This window comes from Oryza glaberrima, chromosome 11 (genome assembly GCF_000147395.1).
Source record: "Oryza glaberrima chromosome 11, OglaRS2, whole genome shotgun sequence".
NCBI classification, from domain to species: domain Eukaryota; kingdom Viridiplantae; phylum Streptophyta; class Magnoliopsida; order Poales; family Poaceae; genus Oryza; species Oryza glaberrima.
In genome coordinates, this window is record NC_068336.1 from 19129841 (window position 1) to 19144174 (window position 14334).

A 14334-nucleotide genomic window follows, 5' to 3' on the forward strand; every position below is an offset into this window, starting at 1 on the left:
TCTTTTGAAAAATGGTTTTGAAATTAGGAAGGCGGATACTACTCTCTTCACTAAAAAATCTAAGAGTGATTTATTCATATGCCAAATTTATGTCGATGACATAATATTTAGTTCTACTAATGCCTCTTTTTGTGAAGAATTTAGTAGTATCATGACTAAAATGTTCGAGATGTCTATGATGGGAGAGTTGACTTTCTTCCTCGGGCTACAAGTGAAGCAAGCACAAGAGGGCACTTTCATCTCTCAAACCAAGTACGTGAAGGACATTCTCAAGAAGTTTGGGATGGAAGATGCCAAACCCATCAAGACTCCTATGCCTATTAATGGCCACCTAGACCTCGACGATAATGGTAAATGTGTGGACCAAAAGGTATATCGCTCCATGATAGGATCCTTGCTTTACTTATGTGCATCTCGTCTCGATATCATGCTTAGTGTTTGCATGTGTGCTCAATTTCAAGCGGAGCCTAAAGAGTGCTATTTGATTGCCGTCAAGAGAATTCTAAGATATTTAGTCCATACTCCTAATCTTGGCTTGTGGTATCCTAAGGGTTGTGACTTTGAGCTTTTAGGCTATTCCGATTCGGATTACGCCGGGTGTAAGGTTGATAGAAAAAGCATAACCGGGACTTGCCAATTTCTTGGTTGGTCCCTTGTTTCTTGGTCCTCCAAGAAGCAAAATTCCATTGCATTATCCACCGCCGAAGCCGAATATGTCGCGGCCGGTTCTTGTTGTGCCCAACTCCTTTGGATGAAACAAACCCTAAAAGACTTTGGCTACAACTTCACCAAGATCCCACTCCTTTGTGACAATGAGAGTGCCATCAAAATAGCCAATAATCCCGTTCAACATTCTCGAACCAAACACATAGATATTCGCTACCACTTTTTGAGAGATCATGAGACCAAAGGAGACATTTGCCTTACACATGTGAGAACCGAGAGCCAATTGGCCGACATTTTCACCAAGCCTTTAGATGAGAAAAGATTTTGCGAGCTTAGGAGTGAGCTCAATATCTTAGATTCTCGCAACATTAGGTGATGGGTGGTTGGCTAATTTATAGCCAATTATATGTCACTAAAATGTAAATTAAAAAAAATGAGCTTTTATGTCTTGAGATCACTTCTTGTGTAGAAGATGGTCTTGATATCAGGAATAAAGCTCAAACATTCCAAAAACCCCTTTTGTGAAAATTTTTGCAAAATCCTTGTGTGCCTTTTATTGCGAAAATTTGGCTTTTATTTTCTTCTTGTGATGTATTGTGACCATAGTTATGTAATGTTGTTTGTTGGCTGGTCATATACATCATAAGTCTCTTCATGTCCATAGTTCCTAATTTCCCATCATTGAATTCTCTCCTCCTCCTTGATTTTGGGCCTGACTGCCCTTTTTCTGTCAGGCCGGAAGTTTCGGGCCTCCCTGTCCAGAACCTCCGGGTGTCGGGGAGTATATATTCTCAGGGGGAGTTAGAAACCCTAGTCTCTCTCCTCATTTTTTCTCCCAACCCGACATCAGCCCTAGCCGCCGCTACAGTACTCCTTTGTGGCGATTTTCATCTCCAACCGTGAAAGTTTGATTCCTCTCCATGGAATCAACCACATTGGTGGCTAGGAGGATCTTCCCGTGATCGATCCGCAATTTCCTCTCTCAAGGTAGCTCTTTTGATCTTCTCTTTTGGTTCATCATGTTTTTGCCCCGATCTCTAAATATGTGAACCTAGGGAGAAAACCACTTGGATAGTCTTGTTTCTGCTACCTTGTAGATCACCGATCTATAGGATTTGTTCACATGCACTGGCTATTTTTGAGACCACTGTTCTTCATATTTGCCGGCCGGAAGTTCCGGTGTTCTTCTCCCGGAACCTCCGGGCGCTGTCCAGCCAGCCTGCTATTCTTGATTCTCTCAAATTTTGCCTAACTACTGCACTCCAATTTGTTGATTCCTGTTGCAGTAAGCACTATGCCTCGTGAGAAAAGACAGAAAGCCTCTCAGGATGTGTCCGGTGATAATAGTCCTCCTATTCGTTTTCCCCGTGGCCATTTGGGTAAAGAGAAAGTGGTTGAAGGTGGCAGTGGCAGCGGCACTCGTACCTCTCCGAGGTTTACAAGGCAAACCAGCAATCGCCCTGTTCAGATTCGAGATGTTGACAGTGGTCAGGGTAGTGATGCTCCTTCTTCAAGAGGTCATGGGAGAGGTGGTGGTCGCTCTTCTGGGGCTGGAAGGGCTTCTCATGATTTCCCTGTTGGATCTCGTGAGAATCCCGTTCGGATCTACAAGACTATTGGTTTTGACACCACTCCTATGCACCACATTGGGAGACCCAAGTCCAACTACCTTCATCAGCTTGCCAAGTGCCGAAGGGACCGATTGATTGATCCAAAGACTCAGCCTGAGGAGTCACAGGATCCTCATTTCAGAACCTTAACTCAGTTGGATTGGTACAACTCAGTGATTATGGCTAGAGACAATCCAGTGGTTGAGATGAAGTGGATTGATTGGACTTACATGAGGAAGAAAAACAATGAAGTGTTCAATCAAGCAATGCAAGTTTGCCACCACAAAAATCTTGGGGATATTCTTGCCTTGGAGTATGATTGGAATGAGGAGGTCATTGCACAGTTCTATGCGACAGCATTCTTTGGTTCTACTAGGAAGGGTATTCCTTATGTAAAGTGGATGACTGAGGGTGTTTGGCACAAGATTTCCATAGCACAGTTTGCTGAGATATTGGGCTTGGAAGATGAGGATCTCAATAGGCCTAATATTCATAGTGAAGCACCCCTCCCCATGATCAAGACCAAGTTCATGTATATTAAGGATGCTCCTAGAACTTGTATGGGAACTACTCATGGTTTGCATCCAAACTACAAGGTGTTGTACTCCATCTTTCGTTGGTCTTTGCTTTCAAAGGTTGGAGATGCCACTGCTTTGCCTTCCAAACATGCTCATCTTATCAGTCGCATGCGCTACAATCAGCCACCTTTCAGTGTGATGAAGTTGATTTGGTATGAGATTGCCAACACCATTCTTGAGCCTAAGCGATGTTGCATCTATGCTCCTTTCATCATGAAGATGATTGAGTCAGTCACCGGGGTGTTCTACATCAAAGATGGGCGCCACAATCCTTTTCGTCCTCGTGTTCCACCTTCCTCTTCTCCAGTGGCACCCAGATCCATCCCTTCTACCTCGGCTGGTCTTTCTAGTGCTCCACCGCCATCCTCGAGCTCTTCTCCCATCAAGAAGGCTCTTCAGGCAATCTTCTGTATGTGTGCTAAGACTGCCAGATGATTCTGAAGGAAGATAGAAAGGCGACAGAAGGAAGATAGAAGAGAGGCTGGGAAAGAAGTGTCAGATGATTCTGAAGATGAGGTCTATGTGGATCCTTTTGAGGCTTATGAGGCAGCCCGCAATGTTGCCGGTGAAGGTCCATCCACCTATTTCAATGAAGAGTCTTCTCAATTAGATGATGATGATGATGATGATGAGGATGACGTTGAGGCAGCTACTGAGGATGCTCCTACTAATGTTGAGGACGCTGTTGACACCGCTGCACAGTCCGATGAGTCTCATCTCTCCGGCGATACCGAGATTGTTCCCTTAGATGGAGATGGAGATGAGTGATCCTCTTCTTCTCTTCATGATTTCTTGCTTTTTGGTGCCTTGATGCCAAAGGGGGAGAAATTGTGAATTGAAGGGGGTCATTTAAAACCTTTTTGCTGCCTTGACTGCTGTCTGGTCATTTGGCCGGAAGTTCCGGGTCCTGTGATCCGGAAGTTCCGGCCAGGCAGATCCCCTCCCATTTATCTTTCTCTCTATGGACATGTAATCGTATTCTATTATGGTTGGATGTAATGACTGTTAGATGCTTTATTATCCTTTATGTCAGTAAGTTAGACCATATGAATGTTGCATTTTGATGTGATGTAGTGTTATTTTCATCTTTCTGAGTGATTACCATGTCATCTAGTCCTTCTTCTAGCATATCACTCATCATTTAACCACTCACATCTGCATCTTATTTGATTCGGGATAGTGTGAAGTTACCTTTGAGCTTACCTTCATTTTTATGCATATTGTATTCATCTCATTTCCTTATATGCATATCTTTAGGGGGAGCTTCACACTTCTCTCTTTATTCCAAATTCAAATTCTATTATCTTTTTGTGTGCTTTAACCATGTTGTCATCAATCACCAAAAAGGGGGAGATTGAAGATGCACTTAAACCCCCTAGTGGGTTTTGGTGATTAATGACAAGGTGGTTAAAGGGGACTAACGTGTTCATCAAGTTTATTCACAGGAGTTTAGTCCTAAAGCAAGTTGTGATGGCTAAGAATGTAAGGAGACCCCCCCATTTTGAATGTTCCTAAGTGCGAAAATTACCGGAGGTGATTAGACTAGGTTTTTCTCTTTCAAAATTGAGTTTAGGAAAAACCGTACTATTAAGAGGGGTTTCAAGTGTGGTTCTGGGGTATACAAAGTGCTCTTAGTCTTATCCATGTGTCAAAATATTTTTGGAATGATTTTTGGAAAATCATTTTTCTCCCCGGGACAGAGAAGGCTACCCGGAGGTTCTGGCCGGAACTTCCGGGCTCCATTTCAACAGCCAATTTTTCCTAAGTGCTGCCCGGAAGTTCCTAGCACTTTTGCCCGGAACCTCCTGGCAAACTTCCAGTTCAAACTTGTGAGTAACGGCTAGATGACGTCACCTAGCCATTATATATATGGATTTCGTCCCCAGGTCACCCTTTGGCTATTCCACTTCAGCTCTTTCATGTTCTAGGGTTTTCTAGCCACTCCCAAGCTTCCTTTGCTTCCTCCACTCAAATCTAGAGCCTATCTTGTGAGATTGAGAGATTAGATTAGAGTGTAGGAGTGTTTTGGAGATGGCTTGAAGATTAGGTTTGTTTGAGCACTTTGGATACCTTGTGGGCTGTCACTTGGGCTTATTACTCTTGGAGATCTTCTCCTAGATGGTTAGGTGTCGCCCGTGAGCTTCCAAAGATCTTGTGGATGTCCCGGGAAAGTTTGTGAAGGTTTTCCTCACCTCCGCAAGGAAACGAGGTAAGTGAGTAAAGATTCTTGTGCTGAGTTTTCAGAGGTTGTCCTAGGTAGAGCAACTTGCACTTGTGGTCTTTTCTAGAAGGAATTGTGAGTTGGATCTTGGTGGTCACTCAATTCTAGAAAATGACCTAGAAGTGTTGAGTTGAAGGCTGTGCACTTCTTTTGGGATCTTTGCATAAGTGAGGCAAGGGGTTAATCGAGACCCGGCTCTTTGAGCACCTCAACGGAGAGTAGGGTTCGTGTGATCCGAACTTCGGGAAAAAGTCGCCTTTGTCTCTCTTGTGCATGATCTGTGTTTGAATCTGCTGGTATCTTGTGATTTACATCTTGTGCAACCTTGTACCTGATTGTCTCTAGCTAGGACCTATTTTTCATCCCCGAGTACATTTTTCTCTGTCGCCCAGAAGTTCCTGGCCTAAGAATTCCGGAAGTTCCGGGCAGCTCATTCCTGCCAGGAAGTTCCGGTGTTCTTCACCAGGAGATTCCGGGCCCTGTTATTTAACCGCTGCGATTGTTGAGAAAATTTCAGGAAAGCCTATTCACCCCCCCCCCCCCCCACTCTAGGCTACATCTCTGCGCGTTCAGTTTCTATATAGACTCACTACCAGAAACTCGATTAGCCTTGACGGGCCAAAATTTTCCTGACGGGATTTCCTTTATTTCTGACGAGATTTAGCCGTCAGAAGTAATACAGTTTCTGGTAGTGACTCATGCTTTTACCTTCATAACGGATTTACTTTTAATGACGTGACAAAGTTACTTTCTTTTTGTTTTAAGTTACTTCTATAATATATGTAAATTACTTTTAGGCTTTATTAAATTTACTTTTATATCCAAACATATTATTAATTTAAAAGTAATTTATTTAAATTGTAGAAGTAAGTTAGATATGCAATAGAACTCTCTATAACATTAGAAGTAACTATATTATGACTAAGTTGTAGAAAGAGACTATGTGGAGTAAATTTACAAGCATAGTGTAGAGAATATTTTCAAGTAACTACATTTGTGAAAGTAAGTTCAATAAAATCTGAAAGTAATTTACATAAATCATAAAAGTAACTTAGCATGAAATGGAAGTAAGTTGTTACAACATTAGAAGTAAATTTGTTGTAGGGATAAAACATGAGTCTATCTAAAAACTAAATTTAATCAGCATAAATTATAGAATTGACTAAAACCAATAATAAAAGTAATTAACTCGGAGCATCACGAATATATAAGTAATTTAATCAAATTTGAATGTAATTTATATATATGATAAAAGTAACTTACATATATAATAAAAGTAATTTACAAATATAAATATTTTTCATTATAATATAATCATGTAAGATCTTGTTACGAAGATTTAATTGCAACGAGTACAATGGTATGATCGGATTGTAGATCGGATTAGTAATTTAAGAGAAAATTTTATAAGAATGAAAAAAAACATGTATGACTTAATAACAAAAAGGAAGATGTGTAGTAGTACTTTTCTCTCTCTTTTTTTTGCCCTCTCATGCTCCTACTATGTGCATGTGCGTCTCTCTGTGATGCTACAGGCTAGATAAGGAGATCGGAAGGACTTTCTCGATTTAGATTTAACGATATATGTTTGTTCTTTGAAAAAGAACAAATGATTACTCACCTCCTTCCTCTGATCCTGATCCTATAATTCGGACTCTTGCTGATATTCTATTATGATCACTAGATGTTACCCTGCCCTGCGTTTTACTGTGGAATACGTACATGAATGAATAAAAAATATTCTAAATATAATGTATAGATACATATTGAAATATTGTGGAAATAATGTGGGACGATGATTTGATGCTTATACATATTAAGCTCAAGAATAATGTGGTATACTTCTATGATCTTTAAGATAATAGCTAAATGCCTTTGCTTTGCTACAGATGAAAGAAAAAAATATTATAATATTACCTAACAATTTAAAGCGTATTTTTCATGAAATATGTTGCCCATCTTTTTGCTATATAGAATACTTTAAACTCAACGTAATTTAATTTTCTTTGTGACTACCATTTAGATTTAGTTGTTTTACAATATTAAGAATTTTAAGGGCTAATATGTAAAAGTAACAATTGGAGTAAGTGAAGTGACATATTCACTGGCACCATAATTGAAGTATTTTTAAAAGAGTATAGGTAATAGTTGTTAATGGATGATGATGTTGTATGTTTCTATGTTAAGTTTTAGCATGCGTTGGGCTATAATTAGAGTTGGATCATACACTCTTAATCACTACTAATCATATACTACCTTTGTCACAAAAATATATTACTATAAATTTATCTCATCATTACTTCCTCTTTTTTAATAGAAAAACGCTTTATATAATGTTTGATCATTTGGACTATTAAAAAATTTACATAAATATTATTTATTTTATTGTGACATCTTTTAACTTTAAAGCTTTAAACTTTTGAGTATGACTTGTGTTTTAGCATATTAATACTAATTTTTTTAACTGAACAAATAGTTAAATATGTGTTACTCCCTCCGTCCTAAAATATAAGGAATTTCAGGTGGATATGACACATCCTAATACTAAAATCTGAAATCTGGACAGTAAGTTTGGGACGAAGGGAGTATCTATTAAGAAACATAATATTTTTTAAAGTAGGGAGGTAGTAGTAATATGCAACCTGTCCGGAAACCATCCAAGGACACACTACCCACATCAGAGCAAGTTTAATAGTATACCCAACTACTGGCTCCAATTCATTTATAGCCAATCTAATAACTCATTCGTATAATAGTTACATACTACACTATTAATACCTGGTCCCACCTGTCATACACACACTGTGTCTTGGAGTCCGTGCTACAGCTGGCTATAAATCTGTAGCCCGCTGCTCTTCTCTCTCCTCATTTATCTCTTTAAAATATGTTTACAGCTGGCTTATAGCCTGCTATTGTACCTACTCTCACCAGTTCACCACATGTCATGTTGCAAACGCTAGCTGACCTGGACCTTCCAGTCATCCGGTGCTAATCGGGAGCCTCCTAGCTAGCAGCGCGCGGCGCAGATCAGGACACGGTGGGTAGAGCGGACTCCCCGACGGTCAAGATGGTAATGTGAAATGGCTAATATTAAATTGTCGGTATTTGGTAGGGATGAAACATGTAGATTTTATTTGGTTTGCTACATTTATTAAGACTTTGTGAGAAATATTTTAAAGTTACTAAAGTTTGGTAGGTACCGGAGGTAAGTCTTGGCAATATTTGAATTGTTACCTGTAAAATTTTTTATTTTCTTTTGACATGATGTAAAATTTTTTATAATGGTAAAACTAAAATTTGGTAAAATTTCATTTTGGCAACAAAGTAGAAAGCTCGAAGCGCTATTTATTAAGAGGAAAACAATGATAATGGATGTCTAGATAAGGGGTAGATAGGAGATATTGAAAAAAATAAGGGGTAGGTAGGAGGTATTGGCAAAATTCAACTCATCGATTTGCAAATTAGGGATTGTGAGGAAATATTAGTAAACTTTTAGCATAAATGATAGAGGCTAGAAATGAAATTATTTTGAAACGAAGGGAGTGTAAAGAATGAAAGGAAGAGATGCACATGCAGACCTATGTTAACCGATGACTTGGCCCTCCTATCCAATAAATAGCAAACACCACCGAATGAAAATGCGATGTGATATCATTTTCCTGTGAAGGAAATTGACTCGATTACTATAGGGTCAGGGTCAACCGGTGGCTAAAGAGGAGTTTTTTTCTATTTAAAAAAGAACACCTGTACGCAGCTCTTCTTTTGCTTGAATAAAAAAAACCTTAGAGACACTTTTGTAGACGTGATTTTAAATTTGCCAATACATTATGAGTTCTATAGTTTAGAGATACTTTAAAAATCGCTTAGAATACTTTTACTCTAGATACACTTTGAAGATACTTTTAGTATATTTTGTTAAATTTATATTGTTGAGGCATATATATTTTTGACACTTTAAAATTTGTCTTATGTGTAAAGACATTTTAACCTTTGTGGGGTACTTTTCTAAATATTAATGTATGCTCTGCTACTTCATATAACTAACAGAAGGCACATCTTTACAAGTAATGATATCAAGTTGAGATGGTGAGTGCATTGAAGATAAAAATTATCTACTCAAGAGTTCATGTGTTCAAATATTGTTCAAAATGTCTCTATAATACTTAGAGATATTTTAGAACACCTCTACAATATTAGTTAATGTCTTTACACAACATTTTTGTTGTAGTTTTGCTACCTTTATTAAGTTTTTGTGAGAAAGAATTTAAAGTTACCATAGTTTGGTAGCGGAGGTAAGTCTTGGGCAATATTTGAATTGTTACCCATTAATTTTTTGGTAATGGTAAAGCTAAACTTAAGGTTCATTTTAGCAACAAAGTGGAAAGCTCAAAGCGTTATTTATTAAGAGCAACAACAATGTATAATACTGAAGTGTTGATTATTATTGTGGGACCATTTGTTAGTTGGTAGTAGTTAAATCAGGCACTACAATGCATATGGATAGATAAGAGATATTAAGATGGGCCAAAAAAAATATACTATTCCAACTTCTCTCACAAATGCCTCACAGTTGTCTGAAAACTCTGAACAACTATTGTATTTTACTCCTTCCTGCTAGCGGTAGCATAAATGTGTAGTTGCTATCATCCGCTCTCATAATGGCTACTACTTGTATCAAGATATCATTTATTGCTTATTCACTGCTTTAGAGCAAGTACAACGGTTCGGCAAGACCCGTCGACATGCACTGTTTTTTTGCGGAAACCCCCCCCCCCCCCACGGCGCTCTCTTTGGCCCATCCGTCGTCTCGTTCGTTGACGAGGCCAGCGCGTGCTCCCAGGCGACGCGATGGCGATGAAGCCCGTTGTACGACGCGATGTGGGGAGGCGACGGAGGCGCGGGATCAGCTGCGCGGGATCAACTCTCTCGTGCGCGGAACAGGTTCGCGCCTTCCTTGCCCGCCAAAATCTCTCTCGCGCGCGTTGAAATAGCCCCCCCTGCGTTCCCCATCTAACCCTATTTCGATCTGGCCACCATGTCGTGGCAGGCACGGAAGGAGGCGGCGGCGGCGGCGCAAGATATGCTGAAGTTGGATGCGGCTCGGATGCGCAAGGCAGTTGCATCGCAATCTCGAAAGGGTGCGGCGGCGCCGATGCGGAAGGCCTAGGGAGGAGCTCGGGCGGCGTCGATGGTGCCGGAGCAGAGCAGTTCAGGGTTGGCAGCGCGTGTGCCAGAGCACCGGAGTTCGGGATATGGCGCGGCTAGTCCACCACCAAGCTCCTTCACCGACGGTAGCTGCTTCTTCAACGGCAGCGCCGGCGGCTTCTTCGGCAATGCCGGCCAAAGCCCTGGTGGTCAACCATGGAGTTCTCAATCTTCAGATCCTGCAACATGGTACTATCTCTGAACTTTGCTTCTGTGATGAGCTCAATGATGGGAATCATATGGCTAGGAATTAATTTTAGATGTTATTTGCACTTCCCTCGCTTATACAAGATTTGGGATACACTGTCATGAGTTTCAGTATTGTGGTTGATGCAAAGATTGATTGCACTGGTGCATATTTCTTTGATAGTTTAATAAAGCTATGTAACTAGTTTTTATCCACTGTATAACATCAACCAGGATGCAGCACTGAAACAAACATTAGTTCCTACTTTTACACATAGCATTAGTCCCTAGTTGCTTTCATTGCTCATACATATGTGTAAAATATGGCAGGAGGCTTCATAAACTTGATCCAGCCTAACTTGTCTCAACAATTAAATTTTGTTGGAGACCAAAATTAGTCAGAAGATGATTACTCGACTCCTAATTCAGCTAGGGACAATACATATGTTAATGTTGACAGTGGTAATGAGACACCTAGGACTGAGAAAAGAATCTTTTGGACTCAAGAAGAAGATGTTAGGATGGTGAGTCTCACTGTAAATTCATTGTGTTTGTAGTTTTTTTACTTACCATAACAGTCCAAGTGATAATATATGCTAATTAACATTTCCAGATGAGCTCTTGGCTGCTCAATTCAACGGACTCAACCGTTGGTGCTAATAGGAAGAATGAACAATATTGGACTGATGTTGAGGCTACTTACAATGAGACTACACCAAGTCATAGGAGAAGAAATGCCAAGCAAATCAAGGACCGCTTTCATAAGGTAAATAAGTAGACTGACCTTTTCCATAGTGCTTGGTTGAAGGCTAGAATGATTTATACAAGTGGCTATAATGATCAAATGTGGATTGAGAAGGCCCATGTATTCTATATAAAAGACAATGAGAAACTCAATCTAGGCCCTTTTGTGTTGATGGAAGTATGGAACACAGTTAAAACTGAAGCAAAGTGGATCACATACAACAATGGCCTGAAAGCAGCAAGAAAAAGAACAGCAACAAAGGGGTTAGGCAAGGAGAAGGAAGGAGAGGATAGTAGCCCTTTATATGTAGATGAACTTGATGAACAGCCAAGACCAATGGGGCAAAAAAGAGCTAAAAAACTACAATATGCCCAAAGTAAGGAGGTGGACCATATTGATCTTGAGGAGCTAGACAAATTTAGTAAACTCCAGAATGAACAGAATGCAAATAGGCTGAAAGTATTGGAAATACAGCAGAAGCTATCATCCGAGAAGATCGAACAAACAAAGATTTCCCATCTTGCAGCAAATGAGCAAATGGAGGCAGCAAAGGTGCAAAGAGAGGCAAGAAAATTAGAAGTTGAAGCTAGGATGTATGAGACATATAACCGTCTTCTTGTAGTTGACACAAGTCTGATGTCCGATGAAGAGAAAGTTGACCATGGAAATACATTGAAGTTTTTGAAGAAGAAATTATTTACTGATAATTGAGGTGAGTTTCATGTTTACTTCTCTGTCTAGCCTAACTTGTCTGAATTTTGCTATGTTCTATCAATTTTCCTACATGTTATCAATGTTATATATCCTATCAGTTACTATATATTTATTTAGGTTTCAAGTAACTTCAATATTTGTGTGTACTTCAAGTAATTTCAATATTTACTATTTGTCTATCCTAAATTTTGTAATTGGGACCTAGTACTCTTGCAGGTCTTGGAGAAGATTGCTTGCTATGTTACTGTAAGGGGTGAGAAGGCAATGCAGCTTCTGGAGATTGGACTGAAGGTCAAAGAATATGAACTAGTCTCTGTTTTGCTATGTTTTGGAATCCAGGAGCACATGAATTGCTAATTGGAAGTAGTCTCTGTTTTGCTACGTTCTGTTTCTGGGATTATTTTTTTTTTTTTGGCTATTGTGAACTGATTTTTGTGAACTGAAATGTGTCAATGGAATGTGAACTGATATGATGTGAAATGGAATGTGAAATGATAAGGCAATGTCGTGTATGCATTTGTATATAAAATCAACTGCTCTGTGACTTGTATGCATCACAATTGTGGCGATGGAGGCCTCTGGTGCCTCTGGTGGCGAGCATCCTGGTGGCGATGGAGTGCATCCTGGTGGCGACGGCGAGGGGTCTGGTGGCGAGTTCTTCGCCTCTGGTGGAGATGGAGGCGATGAAGATACTGTCCTTGAAGAAATCGATCTAGCGGAAGTATATACACTTGAAGATTTTCTCGCTGAAGATGAAATAATGGAATCATTTCGAAGGAAGATTGGCGATAAATCGAAGGATCTTCTTCTGGTCCACCTCGCCGTCGCCAGCGTCAAAGTGGACCTCGAAGGTATATACCTAGGCCAAGAGAAAAGGGACATGAAGATTTAGTTGCTAATTATTTTTCAGCAAACCCTATCTATACTGATGAGCAGTTTCGGAGGAGGTTTCGGATGAATAAGCCCTTGTTTCTTCGAATTGTCAATGCCCTGTCTAACTGGGATCAATTTTTTACCCAAAGAGTTGATGCAACGGGTCGAGATAGCCACTCACCTCTCCAAAAGTGCACTGCTGCTATTCGAATGCTAGGATATGGCACACCAGCGGACGCACTAGATGAGGTACTCAAGATTGCAGCGAGCACTTCTTTGGAATGTTTGGGAAAATTTGCCGAAGGAATAATTGAATGTTTTGGTAGCGAGTACTTGCGTCCTCCGACAAGTGATGAACTAGAAAAAATTTTACAAGAGAATGAAGCTCGTGGCTTTCCAGGCATGATAGGAAGTATTGATTGTATGCATTGGCAATGGAAGAATTGTCCAAAAGGTTGGGCAGGCATGTTTACCAATGGTTTCAAAGGTAAACCTACAATGATCCTTGAAGCGGTAGCATCTCGGGACCTTCGTATATGGCATGCTTTTTTTGGCAACGCCGGGTCTCAAAATGATATCCAAGTGTTAAACAAGTCACCATTATTCATTCATGCGATAAAAGGAGAAGCCCCCCGAGTGAGTTATACTGTAAATGGAACGCAGTATGACACGGGGTATTATCTTGCCGATGGAATATATCCCGAGTGAGCTGCCTTCGTGAAGACAATAAGAAAACCTCAAACGAAGAAACATAAATTATATGCACAATGACAAGAAGGGGCAAGGAAGGATGTCGAGTGTTCATTTGGCGTGTTGCAATCCCGTTTTGATATTGTCAACCGTCCAGCACGGTTGTGGAAAAGGAATGATGTTGTTAATATAATGCAAGCTTGCGTTATCCTCCATAATATGATAGTGGAAGATGAAAAGGATTTGGTTAAAATCCCATTGGATTTGAATGAAAATCCAAGTGCAACCATTGTCCTACCACCGGAAGTGCAAACAAATGACAATCCTAATCCATGCTTTGTCGACGTGCTTAACAGAAACTCGGCTATCCGGGCTGCCTCTACACATCGACAGCTCAAGAATGATTTAGTTGAGCACATATGGCAGCGATATGGGCCAAGAGGAGGTTAGAGCCATGTGTCCAATGAAATGGTGACTTTATTATTATATCACATCATGTATTTCTAAGATCATTTCATATATAAATATATGTAATTATTATATACATGTTTATTTTACAAGTCATGCGGAATATTTAAATGTACTGTGCATTGTCTTATGTATGCAACAAAATGACTATAAAGATCAATTATACACTAGATCATCATGATTTGTGTGTCAAAGGATGAATTAAACACTCTACAGACAGCCAAACCAACAACCCATTGTATAAGCCGTCTGTTTAAGCTGTCTATTTGTGTCAAAAAGACAGCAAACTGTCTACACGGTTGTACTTGCCCTTAGTAGTTCCGTGTGGATACCCTAATGGCATGCACAATGTATATTACCCAAGTAAGCTGCAACACT

General features: G+C 39.9%; 1 protein-coding gene across 1 annotated transcript; it reads left to right on the forward strand.

The window, feature by feature from the left end:
* Positions 1-10327: 10327 nt before the first annotated feature.
* On the forward strand, positions 10328-11922 carry LOC127755761 (glutathione S-transferase T3-like). The gene is made up of 4 exons (XM_052281419.1): positions 10328-10469; positions 10896-10990; positions 11080-11232; positions 11326-11922. The coding sequence occupies exons 1-4, from the start codon at positions 10328-10330 to the stop codon at positions 11920-11922; spliced, it is 987 nt and encodes a 328-aa protein (XP_052137379.1).
* Positions 11923-14334: the final 2412 nt, after the last annotated feature.